Source organism: Poecilia mexicana, unplaced genomic scaffold (genome assembly GCF_051168715.1).
Source record: "Poecilia mexicana isolate PSO_F unplaced genomic scaffold, ASM5116871v1 scaffold_3, whole genome shotgun sequence".
Lineage (NCBI taxonomy): Eukaryota > Metazoa > Chordata > Actinopteri > Cyprinodontiformes > Poeciliidae > Poecilia > Poecilia mexicana.
In genome coordinates, this window is record NW_028263372.1 from 2,573,866 (window position 1) to 2,600,620 (window position 26,755).

At 39.4% G+C, this 26,755-nt stretch overlaps 1 protein-coding gene and 1 pseudogene across 1 annotated transcript in view; one reads left to right on the forward strand and one right to left on the reverse strand.

Annotated features, from left to right (window-relative positions):
* The first annotated feature begins 2,388 nt into the window (after positions 1-2,388).
* On the forward strand, positions 2,389-17,046 carry LOC106910693 (uncharacterized; annotated as a pseudogene).
* A 1,421-nt stretch (positions 17,047-18,467) lies between these two features.
* cemip (cell migration inducing hyaluronidase 1) overlaps positions 18,468-26,755 on the reverse strand; it is a 274,166-nt gene continuing 265,878 nt past the window's right edge. Inside the window, exons 26-29 of the mRNA XM_088004044.1 lie at positions 26,529-26,615; positions 22,694-22,851; positions 22,348-22,445; positions 18,468-19,561 (exon numbers count right to left, since the gene is read on the reverse strand). Of these exons, the coding sequence (XP_087860170.1) occupies positions 19,434-19,561; positions 22,348-22,445; positions 22,694-22,851; positions 26,529-26,615 (471 nt within the window). The 3' untranslated portion in view covers positions 18,468-19,433. The remainder of the gene's footprint in view (positions 19,562-22,347; positions 22,446-22,693; positions 22,852-26,528; positions 26,616-26,755) is intronic.

Consider the following 26,755-nt stretch of genomic DNA (forward strand, 5'->3'; position numbering starts at 1 on the left):
ACTAATCCTGCACAATTCACTATTTTCACATGTAGTAAAATTAACTGTATGAAGGATGAATGAAATTACATAACAGGTAAAATTATAAACAAAATAGACATCTAATGGGTTGAAGTTTTTGAAATCCGGCTTAGCTGTAGACAGGGTTAAATTTAAACTTAATGAAACTTTAAAAATGAGGTTTATACCAGACTTGAACTTTATCATGGACTAATCAAAATTTGTCTCTCATTATCTTATCAAAAACATGATTCCTTTTTATTTGACACTTGGTCCCCTTAAAATGTCTAAAGAGGGAACAGGATTGGTAAATGAATATGAATATTTGTATGAATTAAAAGGTGATTATGAAACAGCTCCAGATTCAATTAAGTTTCATTACAAAATATTCTTGTCTCAAAGACAATTTATGATTCTAAATCCAGATAATTCGGTTACCTTACTTCAAACTGGGAAATAATACGTTAGAAAAGTAATAATCACATTTCAGCTTGGGTTTAAGACCAGACATCATTTATTACGAGACTGTTTCATTTGGTTTGACATGTTTTATTTAATTTTCATTTTTATTGATATTATTGTTGTTTTTATTTTTCTAATAACAAACCAACTAACCAACTAATTTACTAACTGAACTAACTGCTAATTTCGAAACACATGCGTGTCTTGGTAGAAAGGCACAAATTGGACATGAAACTTTTAAAGTGGATATGATAATAATTGATTATGTAAAAACAAACTGATTGGACAACAAATGGCTCACAACATCTGTGTGCCTTAAATTTTGATTGAATTAATACATGAATCCAAGTCCAACAAAACATTTGATTTGAAACGCAAAGACATCTTAGAGTACTGCATAATTTTTGTCTACATGTTTTGCTCCTCTGCCTAAATTGATCAATTTTTCTTTTGTCAATCCAAAATAAACATTGACACTGCTTTTTAGGAAAGCAATCCAAATTCTGATCTGAACTCTTTAAAATAATAAAACTTTTGGCCTTTGCAGTACAGTTTCAGTTGGACATTTTAGACATATGTAAAAAAAAAAAAAAAGAGTCTGAACAATATTTTGTTTGTTTTCTATTTACATAAGAAAACAAAAGGGGGAAATATAAAACATTTCTGATAAAACTTTACATTTAGAACATCTCATCGTCTACTTTCAATTCTAGACAGAAGATTTGGAAAACTTTGTGACACCCTGGAATATTTTAGTTTTGGAGAATAGTAACATGCAAAATTGCTTTCAAATTTTTAAATTATATCAACAGGGGGTGGGGAAGAAAGAGACTCTAGTTCCTAGTCGATTTATAGATATGGTTAATTATGAATTTATTCATTTGACATTGGTATATTGTGAGTTTATTTAATGAGCTCTTACAGTGCCTTCCTGCATGACTGAAGTACAGAGTTATATAGAAGCTCTTACTAAATTAAAATTGGTCATTTAAAATTGAATAGCTTCAATCAATATCTATGCCATGTTTATTTAAATATTCATGAATTTCCTGCATCACCTCTAATTTTAATTTTATAAAGTTACAGTTGGATGTAATTGTTGTCATTAAGAAAATTTTGGTTAAAAGTACTATACACTTCTACGGAGCCCCTGAGGGGACACGGGGAAAAATTCAGATAAAATGTGAACAATTTTTAACAATACATAAATACAACACTCAGCAGTTTTGAAAAATATCAGGATAATGGTAACATTTTCATTAATAGTATAAAGAATATTTGATTAGTTTTCTTTTTGACCTAAATTATTAAGGAAATTTAACTAGTTGTCTTAAAACGTGGCAATTTCACAAGGATGCTTTTGTGTAGAATTGGACACTATTAAATTAATTATTTTACATATGCATTTGAATAACCAATTAATGAAAAGTGTATGTAACTGAAATACTAAATTTGGTTTAAATTTTTAATAATTTTTGAGTTTAAATTTTGAGAGGAGTTGATTCCACAATCGGTTAATTCTGAAACATCTGAGGGTGAATCATCTTAACGCATTTCTATTTTATCTTTCCTTGGAGCTCAGAGACTGAGGCAGTGGATCTTATCTGAGCCGCTCCAGTGACCCTGAGCCTGGCTGAAACAAAAACAAAGGAAACAAAATAAAGAGGCAACTCTTCATCTACGTCACAAGCTAAAGAAAAGACATTTAATTTATAATTATGTGAGCAAAAGGTGGCATACACTTTTATTTTCTTAATTTACTTTGTGTTTTACTCTAGCAGTTCTGCTTCCTGTGGTCTGACGGGTTTTGAGGGTTCAGAACCGTGCAATGAGGTGATGAGATGGGGGATCGCGTGGCTTCGGCGTCAGGCCTCCGCTGTTCTTAGCCACGCTGACTTGGACATTTACACTTTCTACACATGAATTATGCCATCTTCTGCTGGACAGCTGTCTGAGAGCAAAGACCTACTGGACGATTCTTACACCTTCTACAGAGGTCAGTGAGGCTGGATTGATTTGTCACCTGAAGGCAGATTGCAGCTTACAGGATCTGATCTCTGAGGAAACACCTGGCTGAAGGCCGAGACCCAGGCGTCATTTCTGAGGGTCTCCTATGGCAGAAAAGACCAACAGCTTCTGCCCGACGTGAGACGGAGGTTTGAAAACAATGATTCATCTGCTGTATCTCTCCCTCTCCCACACAAGGGGGGCCACATACTTTGTCCAGATTTTTCTGCACAGCAGGACTGGATGCTGCCCTGGTCAGTTTCTGATGGGGCAAATGGAACATCACATGTAAAGTCGGACTGAGACTCAGAGGCGGTCCTGTCTGTTGCCATTGTTGGTCCTGGGATTTCCCTCAGTCTACAGGTTGGAGGCAAAATGGCTGCCAACAAAACCTTGTAGCTCTTAAAGGTTTTTCTAGAATTTTTGAATTGTGTGATGCCACTTTTTCTCACCTGAGTTTATTTACAGCAAATTCATTATCTACTGCCTTTGCACTCTGACCTCTGCTATTTGACCCCCAGAATAAGTTTAACGGTGCAGCAGGGTGTTAGAACTCTCTGCAGTTTACAGAAATATTTTGTTTGCCTGAATGATTATAACTCTGATTGTCCAACATCTGGCTAATATGTTTCTCTCCTCCAGCAGGACAACAACTGAAACAGGATAAAAGTTGGTAAAATTGTTAATTTCCTGATTTACAAAAGCACATCCGACCACAATTCAAATACAAAAAAGGATAGTCTAAGTTCTAGTTGGCTAAAATTACAGTGGCTACAAATATGAGGACTATTATTTCAAGTTATGACTTAAATTTATTTGGAATCCATTTCAAATCTTAGGAAAATCTACTCTTCGGAAAATTACTCAACAAAATTATGGGTTTACTGCACATTTTTTCAATCAACTGTTAAACTCTTTCACTGAGGTGTAAACACCCTGGTTAAATTACATCCAACTGTTACAGTTAGCAATGAAAGCAAATTTGGGCTAAATGATTTACGTGGGTTTCTTAGGAGTTTCTGTACCGAAACACTAAACAGTGTTTCAATACAGAAACAGGGGGAGATGCATGGAATTACTCTATTCAAGCAAATTCTGAGTTAATCTATTGAGAAATTTTTCAGAAATTTTTCAGTTTTGGGCCTCAGCAAAATATAAAAGAGGTTAAATCAAAATTCACAAATGTTTTAATTAATCGAATGAGTTTCTAAAGTAGTACTGAATATTCTGAATTGAATACATTCAAATTAACAATGTCATGTGTCAAACAGATTTCTACAAAATAGAGTTTAAATTGTTTGATTGCTGCTTCTCTCTTGCTATAATTCAAAATTATTTGTTTAACCAAGTCATGCAGAAAGGTCTAACCTGAACATTATACAATTTAATAAATCTAGTTGTATCAAATTTCTCCCCAAAACTGCCAAAAACATTGATAAATATGATAAACACTACAAAGGAGGGTAATTCAGTTAAACAAATATTTTATAGAAGGGTTTCAAGAGAACAAATTGTTCAAAGGTTAAAATTGTTGAACTTATGGGATTTAAAATCATGATGAGAATAAAATAAGTCAGTTAAATATGGAGTGACAGGGTTAACTTTATTCTTGTAAAAAAACAGGCTAATCATTATAGAGGGTATAATGGGAAGAAAATATGAGGATTCATATAAAAATTGGTCTAAATTGGGATTTACAAATTAGCAATTATGGAACTGATTAAAGGGGGTCAAAAGGATTGACAGAATAAAAAGAATCTAGTTCTATGTGTAATTGTTGATCCAATGCCTAAACATTTCTCATAATCATAATTTACAGTTTTTGGTCTGAGACAAAATAGGGTCGTCATGAATGGAACAAATTACAAGGGATCTTAATTTAACACGGATCATTAACTTTTCACAATATTGATGATATTTTACAAGCCTTCTTGTTACTTCTTGTTAAATGAGGACTATTTGATTAAAGTTAATTAAAATAATTAAAATAACAAAAGCAAAAGATTTATGTATGGTTTAAGATTTCTGGTAAAGTTTCTATTAGGGATAATCTTATATACATTTCAAATGATATTTCTTTGATAAAACATGACTGTGGGCAGTTTTGCACATTTATTTCATATTCTGATCCTTTACATGATTTTTTTGTTTGGTTTCTGATTTTGTCTGATCCTATGAATATGCCAACACTTAAAACAAGCAAAGTTATTCTTGAAGGTTGAAATGTGCTACTTAATTTAAACATTTATTTATTATTAAGAGGAGAACTTAAATAACAGATGTTACTGATATATTGATGCTCTATTGGCTTAGTATAAAAAAAAACAACTTGATCTTCAGCTTCAAGGAGAAGCCTTTAAATAATAATAATAAAAACAAAATGACATTATATTTACTAATCAGATGATGCAGAATCTTAAAGAACCTTCCTTGCTCTCCTCATCACCTGTGGATGCTGCTGTTCCCTGCCTGAGGTCCTCGGCTGTTCAGTGCATCACTTCCAACACAGAGAAGGGCAGCGGTACCAATAGAACCCCACCTGCCTATCAGATGGTTTCCCAGAACCTAAAGACGACCGTTGAACTCCAGCTTTCTATAGTATAAGGGCAGTACTAGTATCTAGTGACAAAACAACATTTTTCATTCACTTTAATGTTCTTTATATAATCCATTGATTTCGCTTTTTGTTGTGTTTTTTCTGTTGCAGAATGAAGTCCAATCCTTTCTGGGTCGGGGTGTGAGACTGTGGGCGCCTTCCACGATTGGTGGACCGGGTTAAAGCTGAAACGCCACTGAAGCCTCCTGGGCACTGTCGGGGTTTCCTATCGAGCTGCTCTACATCTGGACACACGCAGAAACTGATTTGACGTAGATAGGGCTCGCTATAGAGAGACTGATATGATTAGATTTTATTACTATAAGTACGTTATTAGTACGTTTTACTTAGAGAGCATTTTTACTTGTTTCCTCATCACAATTAATTCATATCAGTATATTTTGACTGTGCTGCCCTTGATCCTGATTTATTTTATTGGTTTGCCGTTTTATGAATGTGTTCATTGTTCTTTGCCTTTCAATACTCAGACTTCTAAACTTTTCTTACCATTTCATTTTGTTTAACATTACATCCCTTCTGTAGTTCATTAACTTTTAAATATTACATAGAAATTTCAATAAGTTTGGTTTATTATCTTACTAACAAATTGTTTAACGCATTACTCATTATCGCTTCATTGACTTTAAAGGATAGTAGCTTAACATTTCTAATTTTACTTTATTAAGTTTTAAGTAATATCTACCTTTTATTCATTTTAAATATTAACCTAACACTTTATTCATTTTTGCATTTTATTAAGTTTTGAAATATCACCCTAACATTCTATTATATTTACATTTTGGTTAACTCTAACAACTTAGTGAATATAATTTTAATACTTTTTTACTTTAGAGATGAAAATTATGTCCTCCTAACACTTCACCCATTTTATATTTTCATAAAATTTAACATTTATTCTTTTTTAATTTGGATTACAAAAAATATATAAAAACTAACACAAAAATTTCAGACTTTGTTCTTTAATAGTTCATTACCCTATGAAATGATGAAATGTATGTCAAGATCTGTAAAAGCCTCAGGGGATGTTTTCCGGAAGGGACAGTGTCTACTCTAGGGTTTATATTCCCCCTGTTGGGCTCTAAAAGAGACACTTCACCAAGGCCGAGAACGAGTCACTCACATGCTGTTAGACAAAGGGCCCATAGTAAAGGTCTAACAGAATCAAAAATGTAACCATTTTTGATTCTGTTAGACACCAAGGTCCATTTCTCACGAGAAACAGAAACTTATCAGGCCACAGAGACATGGTGTGATTTCAGGGAGTGTCTTCAGTTCATATAATCAGCTGCCCTCCTCTTTCTCCTCAGACGCTGCACAGACTTTTTTAGAAACTCTTCTCGGATGTAATGGTAAAGTGTCTCCTTTCAGCGCTGAAAGTGAATAAAATAAGTAAAGTCTGAATGCTTTTCTTGGCTGATTTTATGCTCCGTGTGTCAATACAAATTATGATTCATCGATTGAGATTCTCGTTCTCAACAAGAGGCTAAATAATGCAAAGAGTCAAAATAAAACCTCTCAACATTGCCAAAAGATCCAAGTATAAAACTTAACATTCAAAGGCAGAAACAGGTTCCATTACAATAAACAATCCAGAGTTACTGAATGAAAACTTCCTGTTAGCATGGCGGCTAGCAGGTTACTGCTAGCTCTGATTGGCTGTTTCTGACTGAGCGGAGTAATTATGCAGAACAGGGAGGAGATGGATTATTTTTTCAGAGATTATCTGTCTCATGTTAGGACAGCGAACGTTTTAATACGTATGTAAAATGTATTTTTTTAGGTTAGATGCTGCAGCTCCAAGCAGAGGTTCGGTGTGAGAGTCACTACCAGGTGGAGCAGAAGCGGCGCTCCGTCTGTCAGATATTACTACCTGTAGCGTAGCAGCGGTTCAACAGGAGAGCAGAACCAGCGTCTGACATCGCAGCTCGAAGACTTCAATAATTTTGCGGGTTATTTGTTTAGCTTTCTGACCGTCATGCTAATCTGGTGAGTGTTTGTAGCTGTGCGCTGCTTTACCTGCTGTCTGATCCTCCGTATGTCTTTTTTACTGCAGTGAGCCTCGATGTAGCCAAACTCCGTCGAGTATCTCATTGTTTTTATGCCATATTAGCTTCGTTGTGTTGATGCATTTTGACCTACTTCAATTTTCCGCCACAACACACAAACTTCCCCTTTCACTCAGTGCGTTATAGTTCCACATCGATTAGGATTTGTTGCTGCGCGTTTGCGCAGTGAAGGAAAGAGGAGACCAGCTGCACAGGCAGGCTGGACATGAGATGCAGGTGATGATCGGCAACAAGAGACCGTGATCGGCGATCACTTTTTGATGGAAATCGGCCTATTATGATCGGTGGCCGATCGATCGGCACACCTGATTCATATCCGCGGTTATTGAGCTCAATAAATAGAACCTGGAGATCTACTTTGTGCTCACCGCTGAGAGGAATGCACAACTTTTCTTTTTTAAAATTCAGTGTTAAGTCCTGAAGAATTTCAAGTGCAGCCTGGGTGATGAATTAGCAAGCATGTGAATAGGGTCTGCAAGTTCGGAAGGAGATGGATTAAATAAAAGTTCCTGCATTTCCTAGTGTTGCAAAAAATGAATGAGATGTAACCCAAAGACAGCCTGAGGCTGTGTGAGAGGTGCTGATGAGCAGGCTGAGGCTTTGACGCAGACAAAGAACCGATGCTGGTAATGTGCTTGACTAAAAGACACATTTATTTAAACATTTAAAATACAAAACAATTTACTGTACAGGGAACAAACAATGTGCAAAGTATTCAAGCTAAAGGAAATAAGAAAACTGGAAAACAAACTCAGCTAGAATAGTTACACAAATATGTACAACCACATACATTGACTGAGTTACTTTTCTGTTCTACATAAAGTAGGAAGAAGTAAACACATATGGACCTAGGTGTCAAAACTTTTGATTAAGATATATGTTCATATCAGATCATGTAATGTTTTACTGAATGCTTATCTGATTAAGATATATAAATATATATAAACATTGTCTCAACTCCACACACATATATACATATATACATATATATATATATATATATACATATATATATATATATATATATATATATATATATATATATATATATATATATATATATATATATATATATATATATATATATATTCCCTTACTACTTATTTGAATATAATAAATTTCAATAGTTTTTTAAAACTAGATAATGCTTGCACATTTTGAAATTCAGACTAAAGTGTATATCATAATTTCATACAACTCCAGACAGTTTGTACTTTCTGTACATTTCCTAGTTGAAGGTTATTTGCTGTATTTATTTTGTCAACCTGACAAAATATTTTTACTCTTTTCTGTTGAGTACATATTGACCTCAACGCACTAAAACCCTAAACATAAAAAAAACTGAGTTAATTTGATACAAGTAATCAAATTGTTTATCCAACTAAATAAAGTTTTTGACATGATGTAAATAGAGTCAAACAAACTTAATTTGATTACATGTAACAAATTACCTCATTTTTAAAGTTGTAAGTCCATTCTCTTTTTTCAGTGTTACTTCGGACATATTACCCCAAAATAACTTAGATCAGCAGAAATAAAGTTACTTCTGATCTAAATGAGGTTCCTTTACACAAAATCGGTTTGGGTTGAGACTTCACAATTTGTATTTGATGTACAAATTGTGAAGAATAAGTTGAAGTTGATAAGTGTTTGTTCTCTGATTTAGTTGTGCTTAAATATGGTGCAAATTAGTTTTTATCAAACCATTTTTTTATCTTTTAGATATTTAAGTGATTACCTCCACAAGCTCTTGTAAATTGTCTCTTTCATTAAACAGTTCCTTCGCTTTTGTTTGTGAAAATGTTTCAGACATTTAAGTGTTTGTGAAAATGTTCACTGCTCGCAAACATTTTCACAACATTCAAATTTTCTGAGCTTACTTCTAGAAGACATGATCAATCCATGGATCCTATTGAGACAATTGATAACTTCCTAAAATAATCCAACAATTTAATATTGACTTTATCACCACTTACATGATTCAGTCATTTATTTGGCCTACATCTGTCACCAAGGTAACCCACTTCAACTGTTTGTTTTAAACAAATTAAATAGAAGATACCCTTTCAATCATGATAAACAAAATGTGATCTTTTATTTTAATTTTTTGGTTTTACTAGAGACAGACAAGCTAATAAGAAAATAAATAAATTACTGTAATGTTACTGATTGCATGAATCAGTAACATGAAGTTGAAATTCATTTTGTGTTAGGATTTGGGTTTTTCTGTGAGTTTATTTAGATCTGGGTTCTGTGTTGTCCTGTCTACTCGTTGATTACTGTCACCTGTTCCTTGTTTCCCTGTGATTGTCTCCCTGTGTATTTAAGCCCTCCTGTTGTCTTTGTCTCTTGTCAACTCTGTCGTGTCATTGGTCTGTCGTTTCGTCGTCTCAGTTGAACTGGTTAAGTCCTGTGATGGCGTCAGCGCTCTTCGTCACTTGTTTCCTGTACTGTTGGTGCTGAGCCAACCACTCAGCCGAGCTGCTTATTCACCATTAAAGTCATCTTCATCTTACTTCCTGGTTGCTCGCCTGCTGCATTTGGGTCTGTATATTCACATTATGACAATTTGAAATTTTTAATCAACTGTGATCCCTTTACAAATAGTTTGTACTCAGTTTTACTGGACATTTATATACACAAGAGCTCAGTATGTTTTTATTTATAAAACTATTCTGAGAGCTACTTCTTGTCTTTTAACAAGGAAACTTGAGACTTATGCCCAGGGGTGAAAGTAGTTTTAAATTCTTGGGGGTACTATGACAAAAAGTTTCTATGTTGATTAATTTTTTGGCAAAGCAATAAAAGCTGGTAGCTCTTGAATTGCTACAAAATAAAGCTGTATTTCTCTCAGCCCACTGGATGCAATGTTGACACCTTGAGATGCCATGAGACCTAAATCCTGAGCATCATGGCATGGAGAGCATCCCAGTTTTCCATGTCTGGCATATAACCATTCATTTTAGCTTTTAAACTGGTTCTACTGATCCTGTGTCCAGACAGACGGATAATCAGTAGCCCAGCATCATGACCTGTTTGTTCTGAAGATCCTGCAGCTTCCACTTCATCTTCCTAACATGGCTCCTCCTCACCCATCATGTTATGACTCTCATACTGACAGGAGGAACCACAGAGCTGTTAGGTTAAAGCTCATCTTCTGAAGTTGGGATATTTTTCCTCCAACAGGTTCCAGATGTTGGACTGGATTTTATTTCACTGTCATTTGTGAATGTTAGCTTCTCATTTTCAACAGTGGAGCTATAAAGGTTGAAATAGGTTCATTTTGGAGAAAATCTCATCATGAATATTTCCACTAAATAAGAGGCAAAAAAAAATTGTTTGATAAAGGAAAAGCCTCTCAGACTCTGAGCCCGACAGCACCAAACTACTTTTTTATATTAGACAATTAATTTAATTTCACATAATTATCGCGGTAGAAGCCATTTGTTTGTTAAATACTTAATGAAACATATTTACTGTGTTTGGTGTTTGTTGTAAATGACGTTTTACTCACAAAGAACGAGGTAATTAGTCCAAGTTTGTCGTTTATTGAACGTTCAGAAACTACAGCAGCTGTGATGAGCCACAGCAAAGGTAAACAAAGGTAAAATAACTGAACAGGTGATCAACTCTAAACCACTCGCACATTTTTACTCTCCGTCTCTCTCTGTCATTTAAGCACAGCCGTTGCCATTGATTGAGCCGTTGATTATTATTGTTGTTGGGTCATTAATTTGAACACGTCTTGTTGATTTTTTTTGTTCTTTAATAAAGTTAGGAACGTTTTAAGCCAATCAGAGGAGGACCTGCTGGTCTCAGCCTCCTGGCAGCGTTCAGTTTGTCTCCTAATGCCGAGATCAACTCAAAACCTTCCACGATCCACATATTGCAGCCCTGCTCTAGTAAAACACGAACAGTTCAGAAACAATATGAAATGGGGAAAAAGTTATTTATTAAGTTTTTATTATTTATTAAGTTTTAGATTGTTCTCAAAACTAATCAGTCACGGCTGCTCAGTGAACTCGTTGATTTTCTACAGCTGACTTCTGCTCCTCTCTCTTGCAGGTACGTACCCCGCTAAATTTTTTAGGGGTACGCAGTACCCTGCTGTAACCCCCTACTTCCACTCCTGTTTATGCCTCCTTGTTGTCTATGGATGTTCTGCAGTTTGTTGAGCTGAACTGGTTTTTGATCCTCTCCCACCTGGAGGGCTGCTGCTGCTGTATTGACCAGGTCTTTGATCTGGTCAACACAGCAGATCTCAGTGAGAATCAACTAAATTCTCACTGAGATCTTAGTTAAATAAAGATAAAATAAAAAAGTTAATCTTCCCTTTAGAGCTTTATCAAGCAATGACATTTTAATTTGTATAGCATATTTCAGCAACAAGGCATTTCAATGTGCTTTACATCATAAAAACACAAAAATACAAAGTTGACATTATATTTTGCACATCAGATTATTGAGTAATGTTTCATGATTAGGATTCAAAAGCAACTCTAAGCAGGTGGGCTTTTAATCTAGAATTAAACATTCACTGTTTCAGCTGTTTTACAGTTTTCTTGAAGTTTGTTCCAGATTTCTGGTGCATAGAAACTGAATGCTGCTTCTCCTCGTTTGGTTCTGGTTCTGGATGCAGACCAGAACCAGAACCAGAAGATCTGAGGGGTCTAGACGGTTGGTACAGCAATAACAGATCTTTAATGTATTGTGGTGCTAAACCATTCAGTGATTTATAAACTAACAGTATTTTAAAGTCTATTCTTTGAGCTACAGGGAGCCAGTGTAGGGACTTTAACACTGGTGTTATGTGCTCTGACTTCCTGGTTTTAGTGAGAACACAAGCAGACATGAAGTCTTGACTGAAGTTCAGGCTGGACGACTCTTTTGGCGCACCTGGCCCTGCAATCAGTGCCTCCCTCTCCGCAACCCGGACCTATCAACGCAGGTCCAAGCCTCACTCCAGCCAATCATCGTCCAGGCTCTGGTTCAAAAGGACCTTCACTCCCAGCCTCCTCCGCTTACCAGCCCCGATCAAACGCTTTTCGCCTCGATCGTCCTGGCATGCATTTCCTCATGTCCGACTCCGACTTTGTTCCCGGCTCTCCAGCTACCTCCCTGCAAGACCCCGTCCCTCCGTCCCTCCGTCCTTCCCCACCGCGCCCCGTAGCGCTCGCCTGGCTACCCGCCCGGATCCCCCGTCTCCAGCTTCTGCCCTCAGGTCGAGAGGGATCACGCTCACCCCAGGCCTCCGGTCCTCCCAGATCGCTTCTCTTTCCGCCCTTCTGCCTTCCAGGGACTCCTCTCCTCACCCTTTCGCTTGTTCCCCCTCGCCACCCCCGACCCGCAGGAAGCGAACCTGCAAATCCGCCGATCCACCGGCCAAACGTCGCAGAGGACGCCCAGCCTCCTCCCCACCGGCTCAGCGCGCCCAAGGCCCTTCTCCTCGCCCGACTCAGGACTCTGCTCTTCACATCCCGGACCTCAACCAGGGAAGGCCCGGTCCTTCTTCGGACCTCCATTTCCACCCCCCACCCCTTCCTCGGCCCAGCCGCACCCACTCACCGACTCGTTCGCCGCCTCCATGGACTCCCTTCAGCGTTCCATTACCTCGCTCTCCGCTCTACTGCTCCAGACCACCGCTGGCTTCGCCACCACGCCCTCTGCCCCCGCCATCGGCGCTTTCCCCCCCCCCCCAACCCGCCCTCCTCCCTCCCACCTCGGCGTTCACCCTCGCCAACGCCCATCCGGCGGCGCCTACTGGTAAGTAGGCGGCGCCGGTCTCGCTCACTCTTTAAATCCACTGAGTCATCCCCCCCACACTCTCCATCTTCCAGGCTCGTCATATACGCCAGTCTATGCCAACATATCTCCCCGGCTTCGCACCAAAATACTCCAGGGCCAGCTCATAAATCTGGCTTCCATCATTCTGCCTTCCCCCGAAGTCGACCAGCACGTCGCTTCTTCAGAACAGTTCACAGCTATTCTCAAAACATCCAACCCCCGTCTCTCCAAGGACCTCTCTATGGGCCAATTCGTAGCCGCTTTCAGCATCTATAGAGACGTCATTTGTTCTGTCTACCCCGACCTCGCTCTTATTGCTTATTGCTTATTGCCAATATGGCAGGTCGCTGTTCTATCAAAGCCTTCGCTTCCAAAGCAGCCGCAGTCCTTTCCCGCTCTGGTCAGCGCCTAGACTGGTCTATTTTAGACACGGAAATCCTCATCATGCTTACCCACGCAGTCACCTGTAATCTTTGCGGTTGCTCTGGGCACCAGAGCTCCTTTTGTCCATCTCTCCCCTTTAAAGCCAACCGCTCCACCGCTGCTTCTTCGCATTCTATTCCTCCCCTTCTCCCGACAGATCGCCACAGCAGGACAGTCCAGGTATTTAACCGAATGCCGATTTGCAATAATTTCAACGAAAGCGTCTGCTCATTTCCCGCCTGTGCTTTTCTCCACGTATGCAGCCTCTGCGCCGAAGCCCACCCCAAGTCAGTCTGCCCCCGCCGCCCGTTTCCAATCAAAAACCGTCGAGATTCCAAGCTTTAGTTTCTCGGCACCTCTCTACTCCCATACACGTTTCAGTACTAGCGTCTCTTCTCCAGTTCCACCCCGATCGCACCTTCGTCAATTTCCTAATCTCCGGTCTTTCTCAGGGCTTTCTGATCGGCGCCCCTCAGTCCCCCTTCCCTTCCCTCTCTATCTAACCGTCAATCCGCGCTCCAAGAACCGGCAGTCGTTTCTTCGCTCCTCCAAAAGGAGGTGTCCAAAGGCTACGCTATTGGTCCCTTTAGATCCCCCACTTTTTTTATCGCGTTAATCCCCTCGGAGTCGCTACTCGCAAATATTCGGGGAAAAAACGGCTGATCTTGGACCTGTCTGCTCCCCACTCGGGTCCCCACGCTAGCATAAACGGTCTCATCCCAAAACCGCCCTTTTCTCTTTTTTACGCTTCCGTCGATCACGCTATCTCGCTCAGTAAAACGGCCGGGCGGCACGCCTTGCTCGCCAAAGCCGACATCAGACGCTTTTAAGATCATGCCCGTGCATCCGTCCCAGTGGCACCTGTCAGACACGCTGTCAGAAGCTCTCTGCTGGATTCTCCTTAACATCTCTAGACTCCCCTCCGTGCTCCATCTCCTCGATGATTTCCTGCTCATCGATCCCCCCTCTTCCCCCCCCACCTCACTGCAAACCCTGAAAGACCTCTTCCTCCACGTCGGCGTTCCTCTCTCCCGCGAAAAAACTCTCAGCCCATCTACTAAGCTCGAATTTCTCGGCATTAACCTCGATTCCGATCAGATGCTAGCTTCCCTGCCCGAGGACAAATTGGCCCGCATTCGTCAGATCTCCTGCAGTCATCTTTCATCCTCCGTCCTGTCCAAACGCGACCTTCTCTCACTGCTCGGGCACCTCAACTTCGCCATGTGCATTATTCCGCAAGGGCGCTCCTTTATCTCCCGGCTTCTCGATCTCGCCAATTCGGTTCCTCACCTGCTCGATCAGGTCTCTCTGGTCCGATCTCTCCTTCTGGTCCGAACTGCTAGACCATTGGAACGGCATCTCTTTTTTTTTTTTTTTTTTTTACGAGGACGTCATCTCCCCCGCCGACGCTATGCAGTTCTTCACAGACGCGGCGCCTTCTGCGGGCTTCGGCGGTTTTTTCCAGGACAGATGGTTCGCTGTGAAATGGCTCCCCCTTTTTCCTCACTCCGAATCCTCGGCTTTTTATGACATCATTCCCATTGCAGCCGCTTGCTGCGTCTGGGGACATTTATGGGTTCGCAAACGTATTGTCGTTTTCTGCGATAACACTGCTGTCGTGGAGGCCATCAATAAAGGTCGCTCCTCCTCCAGTTCTATCATGCCTTTTCTACGCCGTATTACATGGCAATTGGTGATCCATAATTTTATCATCTCTGCGCGTCACGTCCCGGGCCACGCAAATGCTATCGCCGACGCTCTGTCTCGCCTTTGTTTCCAGACTTTCCGTCAACTCTGCCCGTCAGCCAGCCCTTTTCCAACTCCGGTGCCCTCTCTCTGGAGCCTCTGCCTGGACTAGTTCCCGCCTCCCTCTTCCCCCTGCTGCAGTCAGCCAAATTTCACATCAAGAATGGCCTAGCCCCCTCCACGTTTAAATCCTACTCTTACGCTTGGTCTAAATTCACTAAATTCTGCTCCTTTCACCGAGTTCCCCCGTTACCCATCTCCACCAACACCGTCCTGGCCTTCGCCACTTTCTGCCTCGAGCACTCTTGTTTTAAGCCTTCATACATTCGCAGCCTCCTGGCTGCGAATGTATGAAGAGACGCTAGTACTGAGAAGAATGGAGAAGAGACGCTAGTACTGAAACGTGTATGGGAGTAGAGAGGTGCCTGCGAACTTCTTCTCGCAGCTTCACCAGCCCCTCCCTTTGCTAAGCCTTTTTTCCAACCACGCCGTGAAACTTTTTCTGAAGGGCATATCTAAACAGCATCCCACCCTCCCCGATAGGCGTCTACCCATTACTCTCCCCATCCTCAAAGACCTGCTCATCGCACTTCAGTTAAAACCCTACTCCCCCTATCTGAAATCTCTCCTCTCAAGCTCGTTTCTTTTGGCTTTTTACGGCCTCCTCCGCCTGGGCGAGTTCTCCACTCCAGATAATTTTTTTCGTCCCCTCCCGAGATCTAGCGGTCTTGGACCTCAAGTTCCATTGGTTGGTCCCATTGTAGCTTTTAGCCCTTTTAGTCCAAACTTTCTTTTTCCTCTATCCCACACCTCTTTCCCCATCCCCGTGCAGCCCAGCCCAGGTAACGTTTCTCCTTAGAAACCCTCCCACATCGCGCCTTAGCTCCACCCATCTCTACCCCAGGCCCTCCTCTACCTTCACCCTAATTAGCTTCATGCCCCATCAACTCCCTCTTCCGGCACCTCACCTTTCACCCCAGTTAACAGCAGCTGGCCTTCATCTACCAGCGCTAAACCTTTATCGCCCCAGTCACCAGTAGCTGGCCTACATCTACCAGCCTCTCGCCAACATACGCTCCGGCGTCCCCTGCTGGCCTTAATCTACCAGCATCCCCTCGCTCTGTGCCCCCCGGCAACCTCTGCTGGCCTACATCTCCCAGCAGCCAATCACTACCCCTCCGGGGCGCCCCCGTTTGGCCCTTATCCACCTCACTCCTTATCGAGTCCCTAGTTTCCTCCTCTAATGCCTAAGTCACCTCCTTATTTTGCCTCCTCCCGTTCCTAAGTCACTCTCGAAACCCAGTTTGAGCACCTCCTTCCCTGGCTTCGGCCCCGGCCTCTGCCCCGTTTTGGGGGGTTTACATTAACCTCGCTGCATCAGGAATGTTCATTGAGCTTATCGAAGTCCAGCTCGACATCCCCGGCCGGGGCCTGATCGCCAAAGAACTTTGTATTTATTTTCATGTTGTTTTGTCATTAAACCCTTTTAACTGCTTCCCTCTCTCCGTCTGAGTCTCTCCAGATTGAAATGGAGTCTTGACTGAAGTTCAGGCTGGAAGACTCTTTTGGCGCACCTGGCCCTGCAATCAATGCCTCCCTCTCCGCAACCCGGACCCATCAACGCAGGTCCAAGCCTCACTCCAGCCAATCATCGTCCAGGCTCTGGTTCAAAAGGACCTTCACTCCCAGCCTCCTCCGCTTACCAGCCCCGATCAACCCACCGCCACCCCACCTCCACCTTCAGCTCCCAGCTCTCAGGCCTCATCATCCTCTGACCGCCGCCACCAGCACAGGCCCCGGGTGGTTTACATTCCCTCGCTGCATCAGGAACGTTCATCGAGCTTATCGAAGTCCAGCTCGACGTCCCCGGCCGGGGCCTGATCGCCAAAGAACTTTGTATTTATTTTCATGTTGTTTTGTCATTAAACCCTTTCAACTGCTTCCCTCTCTCCGTCTGAGTCTCTTCAGATTGAACTGTGAAGACAGTGTTGCAGTAATCAATGCAACTAAAGATAAATGCATGTTTCTCTAGATCAGGGGTGTCCAAAGTCTGTCCTGGAGGCCCGGCATCCTGCATGTTTTAGTTCTCTCCCTGGAGGTAGAAACCTTTTCAACTTGTCAATGTTCTTCTTAGACCTTCTAATGAGCCATCATTTGATCCAGGTACATTAAACCAGGGAGAGAACTAAAACATGCAGGATGTCGGGCCTCCAGGACCCACTTTGGGCCCCCCTGAAAAAGATCTTGCTGAGATGTTAGTGTGTAATCCTGGAGATGTTCTTCTTAAAGGCTTCATAGACTTTGCAACTGTCTTTATGTGGCTCTAAAGGTTCAAGTCTGAGTCCATCACTCACCAAATGTCACATCTGATCGCTGGTTTGTAGTTGTAATAACTGAAACCTTTCATTGACTTCAGATTGTTCTTTAGGTCCAAAGAAAATAACTTCAGTTTTAACATAACCCTTGCTAGCATTTCTCAGTCATCCTAGTAAAGCAAGAAAATTACCATAGAAACTTAATATAACTTTAACCTGCTTTATGAATGACTTTTTAGTGGTCATGGTCAGTGATGGCATAGTTACTTTGAAAAAATAACTTAGATTACTGATTACTTGATTTGACCCATTAAAAGTAACTTTTTTTAGTTACTTTCAGCAGCTGCTGACAACGCTCCACCACCTGTGAAAATTACATTGAGCTTTGCCAAAACTTAATTGCAGGTTATTTTATAACGTCAACAATGTGTCTCAACTTATAAGAAGAGCAGATTGTTTAATGGTTACAACAGTACAAAAAAGTTTGTAATTTCTTTGTTCCACTATTGTCTGGAAAACTCTAAGAAGGGTTTTAATCTGGTCAACACAGACAAATTCTGGGATTTATTATGAGTCTGCTTATTTCCAAGCCCAAAAACCGCAACCCGCGTATCATTAAATCTGCAAGCGACTTTAGAAAAAAACAAGCACAAAGCTGCTTATAATAATCGGACTTGGCGACAGAAACTCTAAATAGTTCCTGTTTTTCCAGCAACGAGATGCGCATCTCTCTCCTCCCTCCATTGTTTCCATTTCTCTTCTGCTGACACTATTGCAGAAACGGTGGTCACTCCCCAAGATGCAGAGGAAATAACATTAAATCACAAAATAAAATAGTAACGCGCAGTAATGCAAAGTGATTTCAATAAGTAGCAGTAGTCTGACTACTGGATTTGAAATAGCAAAGTGTTAGATTACTCGTTACTGAAAAAAGTGATCGAACGTCAGTAACGTGTTACTGACATCACTGGTCATGGTTATGATATGAAGAAGATTCATAGAATTTACAGCTTTAACTTCTCTGTTAGAGAATTTTCGGTATTATCATTTTGTAATTACTTTAGTTCACATTCAGTCTATAGATCGTTGTGATTTTCTGTTTAAAGTGTTCTCTTCCTTATGTGTGTATGAACTGACCTGGAGGTCAGGACTGTCTGTTTCATCTTCATCTTCAAACTGTTACCTCTGTGTTTCCCAGACCTTAAATTCTTATCAACCAGAATACCTCCTAACTGCCTGTGAGCAGTCGTATTTTGTCTTAACAGTTTGAACGAAATTTGAACCATAGATCAGATATCACACCTGGGTTGCTAGTTGTTTGGGTTAGAAGTTTTACGACCTCTGTTGTTTTTCCTGACTGCCCCCTTGGCTGTTTTGCTTTGACAATAAAACAGGGGCTCAACCGGAAGGAGAGCAGAACGCTCTGTGAACGGCTTGGAGGAGCTGCTACCAGAGACTTCTCCTTTTGCAAAAGCTTTGTCATAAAATTCATATACGTTGTCTGTGGTTTTTTTATGTAGGTTCAAGAAAAATACCCACCATTCTCTCTGCCTGTCGAGTGGAAAAAGGAGAAAAACAATTCCCATGTCCATATGTCTAATTTTTCCAAAAGGTAAAAGTTTTAACTAAAAATTTTATTTTTGTCTAGATGACTTATTCTCGGTTCTAAGTAAGATTACAAAAGATTGTGACAAACAAATGGTGAATCATATGTCCAAAGAATACATTTACATCTGTGGCAAACTTAAAAAAAAAGTAATATTTATTGTTAGCAGAAGTCCACATTGCTGCCAGAGACTGTGTGAGAAAATGAGACGCATCAAAACAATTGTGGAAACTTGGGCTCTGGTTGGAGGTCTTGAAATCTTTGTCCATCACATTCTGATGGTCTTCAGCTTTTCAGTCTTGGACTTTTGTTTCTTAAGGACAGCAGGAAAATGTGTTTCCATTTTGTCTATCAGTATCTATCTGGGAGTCACCTTACCTTCCAAATCTCTTCATTTGGCCTGCAAATTATAATTTGAACTTGTAAACGATAGGGACAGGCAAGACCTGATGGATCTTTGCTTGGTCACTGCTGATCTCCAATTTTACCCAGTCGGGGTAAAATGAGCCTTTGAAACCCACAAATGCCAGTTTTTCTGCAAAAGATAAGCAAGATAATTTCATAAGGGCTAATTACTGTGCGTTTTACCTTACCTTACCTTTTTTGAATAGTCTTTAATTTAAAATATGAATACATTTTTAATTTAATTTTACTGTCAGTTGCAACCTAAATTCTACTATTAAGCATAATTTAAAGCTTACAAAGACTAATGCTAATCAACCTTAGCTTTTCCTGCTACTCCTGAAATATTTCTCTGCCAGGAATCCTAGCTGAAAAATATTGGAAATGAAAGAAAATGACATCAGACTTGTATAGCACTTTTCAGGATGCTTTTACCGTCTCAGCAAAAAATACTTGCATAACGCATCCGAGTGGCAGATCTGAACTGGGCTCAAATGGACCTTTGTTTTTTTTCCTCAAGTTCCATGATACATATGGCTCAAGACTACAGGCATCCTTCAGTAAAATATAACTGCATAATTTTGGCTTATACTAGATATCAACTGCCCACTTGCGTTTATAAACTTCAAAATAAAACTATTTAAGCTGTTGAATATTACATATTAATTTATACCTATACATGTACTGAAAATCTGCCTCTGCAATAAAATATATATTTTTTAGCACAGCATAACCTGGACTGCTGCATGTAACTAAAACTTTTTGTACTCAAATAGTTTTAAATTATGGAATTTCAAAAATGAAAAGATATTAAATATTTCTGTTCACTAAATTATATTAGACTAAGTATGAGTACAAAACATTTTCGGTAACACTTTATTTGAAGGGGGTTGAATAAGACTATCATGACACTGTCATAAACATGACACCTGTCATGAACATGAATAAGTCTTCATGAATATTTATGACTGTTGTCATAAAGCGTCATTCGGTAAATTATGACACTTTTGATACAAAGTTGACATTATTCAAAATGTCTTTATGACAACTTGACATTAACCAGGAAATCATTACTGTTTAAACTTTACCTTTAATAACATAAAGTTACCTAATTTTTAAAGTGCAATCAGTAATACTTTTATAACAAATTTATATCAGTAATGATTTATTTGGTTAATGTCAACTTGTCATAACAAAGACATTCTGAATAATGTCAACTTTGTATTAAAAGTGTCATAATTTACCGAATGACGCTTTATGACAACAGTCATAAATATTCATAAATGCTTATTCATGTTCATGACAGGTTTTTATGACAGTGTCATGTCAGTCTTTATTCAACCCCCTTCAAATAAAGTGTTACCACATTTTCAAATGTTGTCTTTGGTCCAGTAAAGCTGGTCAGAGTTCAAATGACAGGTGGAGCTAAATTTAGTACATCCTGTTCAAGGTTCCCCTGCCAGCAGAACAAAGACCCAAATGCAGCCAGCTTTTAAGCTGCAGTTACAGAAAATTGACTCAGGGAGACTTAAAGCACCTTTAAGTTTTATATGTAAAATGTTTGAAAACCATCCATCTTTAATGCACTACTGTGTGGTACATCAGATAAATGCATTAATACTAGAGATGTGCCGATCAGGTTTTTTTCCTCCCGATAACGATCACCCATGAGGGCCGATCACCGATACCGATCACATAATTATTATTATTATTATTTTTATGATAAACACTACCGGTTACATTATGTGGAAAAAGGAACCATGAATTCACCTTAATTTAGACAAAAACTTGTTTTTAATAACTTTTTTCAAGAAGAAAACTAAACAAAACAGGCATTGTGCAAATTGTACTGCTATCGATATACTATCTTTAACAGACTGAAAACACATGAAGGCTCTGAAGAGGCTAAATAATGCAAAGAGCCAAAATAAAACCTCTCAACATTGCCAAAAAGTTCAAGTATAAAACTTAACATTCAAAGGCAAAAACAGGTTCCATTACAATAAACAATCCAGAGTTACTGAATGAAAACTTCCTGTTAGCATGGCGGCTAGCTGATTACTGCTAGCTCTGATTGGCTGTTTCTGACTGAGCGGAGTAATTATGCAGAACAGGGAGGAGATCGATTATTTTTTCAGAGATTATCTGTCTCATGTTAGGACAGCGAACGTTTTAATACGTATGTAAAAATTTTTTTTTTTAAGTTAGATGCTGCAGCTTTAAGCAGGTTCGGTGTGAGAGTCACCACCAGGTGGAGCAGAAGCGGCGCTCCGTCTGTCAGATATTACTACCTGTAGCGTAGCAGCGGTTCAACAGGAGAGCAGAACCAGCGTCTGACATCGCAGCTCGAAGACTTCAATAATTTTTCAGGTTATTTGTTTAGCTTTCTGACCGTCATGCTAATCCGGGTGAGTGTTTGTAGCTGTGCGCTGCTTTACCTGCTGTCTGATCCTCCGTATGTCTTTTTTACTGCAGTGAGCCTCGATGCAGCCAAACTCCGTCAAGTATCTCAGTGTTTTTATGTCGTATTAGCTTCGTTGTGTTGATGCATTTTGACCTGCTTCAATTTTCCGCCACAACACACAAACTTCCCCTTTCACTCAGTGCGTTATAGTTCCACATCGATTAGGATTTGTTGCTGCGCGTTTGCGCAGAGTGAAGGAAAGAGGAGACCAGCTGCACAGGCAGGCTGGACATGAGATGCAGGTGATGATCGGTATCGGCAACAAGAGCCAATGATCGTCGATCACCGATCATACACTTTTTCACGAAAATCGGCCCGATTATGATCGGTGACCGATCGATCGGCACACCTCTAATTAATACATAACAGTTCGCAATTGTAACTTCACAAAATGTAAAAAAGGGCATAAAAATGTGTAAAATTCTCTAAAAGATTTCAGTAGAAATATTTAATACCTTTTAAACTGATTTTGTTTGCACCAAGTATTTCCAGAACTTTGGTCCAGGATCCTTTAGTAACCAGACGACCCTTGGATGTCACAAGCACAATGGAGCTAGTACAAAAAGAACCCCAAAAATGATTTGATTGTAAGCAAAACCAATAACACAGAAAACAAAAATCCCTCTTAGAGCAGTTTTGATTAAAGCTTTAACTGCAAATGGCAGATTACAGTGAGACTTGACTCAAAGTTTTGCAGTTGTAAGAAAAAAAGTCTTTATGTTTTAATTAAACAATATTGTGCCTAAAGATTCATGTCAATTATTGATGGTATGAATGATCATTACAATAATGGCTTCTTACCCGTCTTTTAGTCCATTAACATAATTCTCTAATTGGGCAGGGACACTTTGTAAGATAGAATTCCTGAAGCCTTTGCTCTCCACCACATTCCCATCATGCCCATCAATTACTGTCAGCTGCACTCCATCTTCTTGCTGGTACCACTTCTTGCCATTGACCTATTAAATCAGTGAAAAACCAACAGATCAATTTCTTTATTTTTACCAGGTGCTGGTCAAAATGTTTAATGTCATGAAAAAATTGATTTAAATCAGTAATTTCATTCAAAAAGTGAAACTTGCATATTCATCCGTTACACACAAACTGATATATTTCAAATGTTTTTTTTTCTTTTAATGTTGATAATTAAAACTGACAACTAATGAAAACCCCAAATTCAGTGTCTCAGAAAATTAGAATATTAAGACCAATACAAAATGTTTTTTTTAGAAATGTTGGTCCATTTAAATTAAGAACATGAAAAGTATGAGCTCCTTTTCCCTGGATTACTGCAGCAATGTGGCATGACATGGAGGCGCTGCTCAGGTGTTATGAGAGTCCAGGTTGCTTCGATAGTGACCTTTAGCTCTTTTGAATTGTTGGGTCTGGTGTGACACATCTTCCTCTTTACAACACACCTGACCTTAGCCCTATGGGGCCCTATGTGGCTAAGGGTCAGGCGAGTTTGCTGGACAATTAAGGTCCTAAACTAGCTACTGGCAGGGCCGGTTCTAGCCATAGAGGGGGCAGGTAGAAATGTTAAGAGGGCGTCATTATGTAAACGTATTAGGGTGGATAGACTTCATATAATTTAAGGTGAACTATAAAATGATAAAAGTCGAGTAGAAGTCGACTCCTTGCAGTGATGCCATAGAAACGTAAGCAAAAATGCTTCACATCAACTTATAGGCTGAATTAGTTATATTCACAGAAAATATTGACAAGAAAGCCCTTTAAGTCTATGGAGAATTAGAGTATAAGAAACAGAACATCATTCCAGACTGCTTTGTTAGCAGCAGATTAAAGTCTGAAAAGTTGCACAAAGTCGGGTGTGACTTTTTTTTCCTTGAACACCAGCAAGGACTGATGATCATATATGCTGGACAGCTGCAAATATAGGAGTCAAATTATCACACTAAACGGTGCTTTTGGAACATCACAAACCAAACTTATTATGAACACATTCAGTTTGGTTCCTCTTAAATTCATGGGACACAGTGTCACCGTCCTCACTGGGACAGAGGTGAGCGGTTGGGGGTTATGCTGGTGTTGCGGTTAGAGCTGCTGACTAAAGTGTAATTAAAGGTATAGGGACAAGTTAACGATGTTGGTAGATTTTTTTCTTCATTCATTAAATGCTATGGAGGCAAACAGTAGGGTGTAGCTAAGCTAACTATGCTAAATGGTTGATAATCTCATACAGTCTACTCACCTCTTAGAGAAAAACTGGGCTACAAATGGACAAATTGTGGATAGAGAACATTCCTTTTCTCTTTATTTCTCTATTTTTTTTTGAAAACCTGACTATAATTTTTCTTAAAAGCAAAACTGTTGCACTTGTTCTGGTCTTCTACTGACTGCAGTCAGTAGAAGACCAGAACAAGTGCAACAGTTGCTGCTGAACACCATCAAGCAGGAAGGAACCATTTCATGCATATCCAGGGGGAGCCACTATTCCGGTAGCCTTTGCTGAAGTTTGCAGTTTGCCTTTGATCAACTTATTTGATCAACTTATTTCGTTTACATGGAAAAATCAGTTTTGTCACGTGATTGCGACAAAACTGACCCCATAAAAAGTAATTGCAGAGTAAAGAATCAACTAGTAGTCTAGTTGCTGCAACCCCTAATACATTAACATTGCTAAAAAATATCATCTTAATGGGATCAGGGTAAACTGCGTCCATCCTCACTAAAAAAACCTCCAAAACCTACAAAATGTATATTCTTCAGCTGGGATTTAACAACCAACAACATAAGTATACTGTTATCACTACGTGTTAGATACTCTGTGTATGTTAAACACCAAGCCAAACTCAATTTCATGAGCAGGAAGCTGAGCGTCTTGCTCCTTTATTATGTTTTCTTGACCCTTACAACTTTGAGCAGTGGTGTGGAAAAGCTCAATGAAAGGTTGAGTGAAACTATAAGAAACGGAAAAATAAAATATGCATCAGCTCTAAATACACAGAATAAACTTCTACTGTCAGAATAGAGTTAACCTGAGCTGCAGTTAAGAAACAGTCACATAGCAACCGTTGCTATGTAAACTACCAGGATATGGCTTTTCTAGAATAAACACATTTGGAAAACAATCTCAAAATAACCTAGCAAAACATATAACACCAAACAGAACACAGATTGAATTTAGAGCCATTGTTTTTGGAGGTGTAAGAAAAGATTGACGACACAGGAGGTGAAGTTTTTACATTAACAGCCAGGCTTTCTCTCTGCAAACACATATTCCAAACTGCAACTGCCTCTGCTACAATGCACTGCTATCTCAAAATTCTCCTTCAAAATAAAATACCGATAAATTAATACTATAGAACTTTTTAAAACTAATTATTAAGACATTTCCAACTTCCAGCCTGGGGCAGAACATAAGATTCATCTTATTTAATGAATAATGCAGTTATGCATCTTGAACTAATTCAAACCTAAATACAATAATCTCAAAGTGAATTAATATATAAAAAATATTTCACACAAACTAAGAGTTGAAGCAGAAGGTTATTTTGGTTAGAAACTAAACACCTCAAAATCTTTTCTTACCATTCCTAGTTTTCTACTTTCTCTTCATTTCTCACTTGACAGAGGACTCCAGCCATGCTCATGTGCAGTGCCAGGTAGACTGAATCATCTTAAGGTATATGAGGATAAAGTCAAACTTAGTGAAAAACGTCCAATTAGACACATTTTCACATTTTTAGTCAGACCTTAGAAGATTAAAGGTGCACCAAATGTATGCTTTACACGCCAGTGTAGTTGCCTTAACAACCGAGTAACAAATCCAATAGCTGACAGAGCAGACATCGCGTTAAGTATCAGGATTCAGTGCCAAAAAAATGGAAACATTTTCTATGGAGGAATTTTTCTGCCATTATCCAAGAGCACACATTTTCAGTCTGAAAGCAGGATTTCATGTCTTTTTCCTCAAAACTTGAGGAAAAAGACTGACTGAGTCCCCATCATGGATGGGGACTCAGTCATCCCCATCTATGATGATGCTGATCGATTCTGTAGCCTACAGAACTGGACTGAGAGACAATTTAAAAGCGTTTTCAGGTCTTTTGAGTTAATTAGCTGATTAGTGTGCAGCACCACACTAATCAGCTAATCAGTTGAATCTTCAATAATATTCAAATTTCTCAGATACCAAGTTTTAATTACTTATCAGTAGTAATCCTCAACTCTAAAAAAAATAAACATTTGAAATATATCAGCCTGTATGTAACTAATGAATATAGGAATTACTTTTTTTAATGGAATTACTGATTTAAATACTTTTTCATGATATTCTAATTGTTCGACCAGCATCTGTATAAGAATTTACCAAAACAATTATACAAACAATCAAGAAAACCACTGTCATTCTCTTTGTCTATCTATTGTCTATTTGTTTCTTTCTGGCCTCAACATATTTAAAGGTTTGATGTTAAGATTGCATTTTTACATCACATTCTGTCTGAAGTGCCCTGTTGCTAAACTTTGCCTACAAATTTTGTGGTTAAAAACTAACTCTAGGTTAACTACTTTTACAGGGTACAAGGTAGAGTCCTTTTTATAGGGTCTACCCCTGTAAAAAGGTAGAGTCCTTTTTATAGGGTCTACCCCTGTAAAAGTAGGGGTAGACTACCTCAACAAAGGCAAAGTCTTCCTTTATGTGGAAAAAGCGAGTAATGTACGACTCCACTTTGATCTCCAGAAAGTGTTCCGATGAGAGCTGAGGAGAAAAAGAGCAGAGGAACAAGATTAGAGTTAAAACTTAGAAATAAAGTTTACACTTCAGAGGTAAAGTATTCCTAATTAGGTGCCAGTGTTGATTTTGAATGTCACATGTTCAGCACAACTAGCACAGTGATC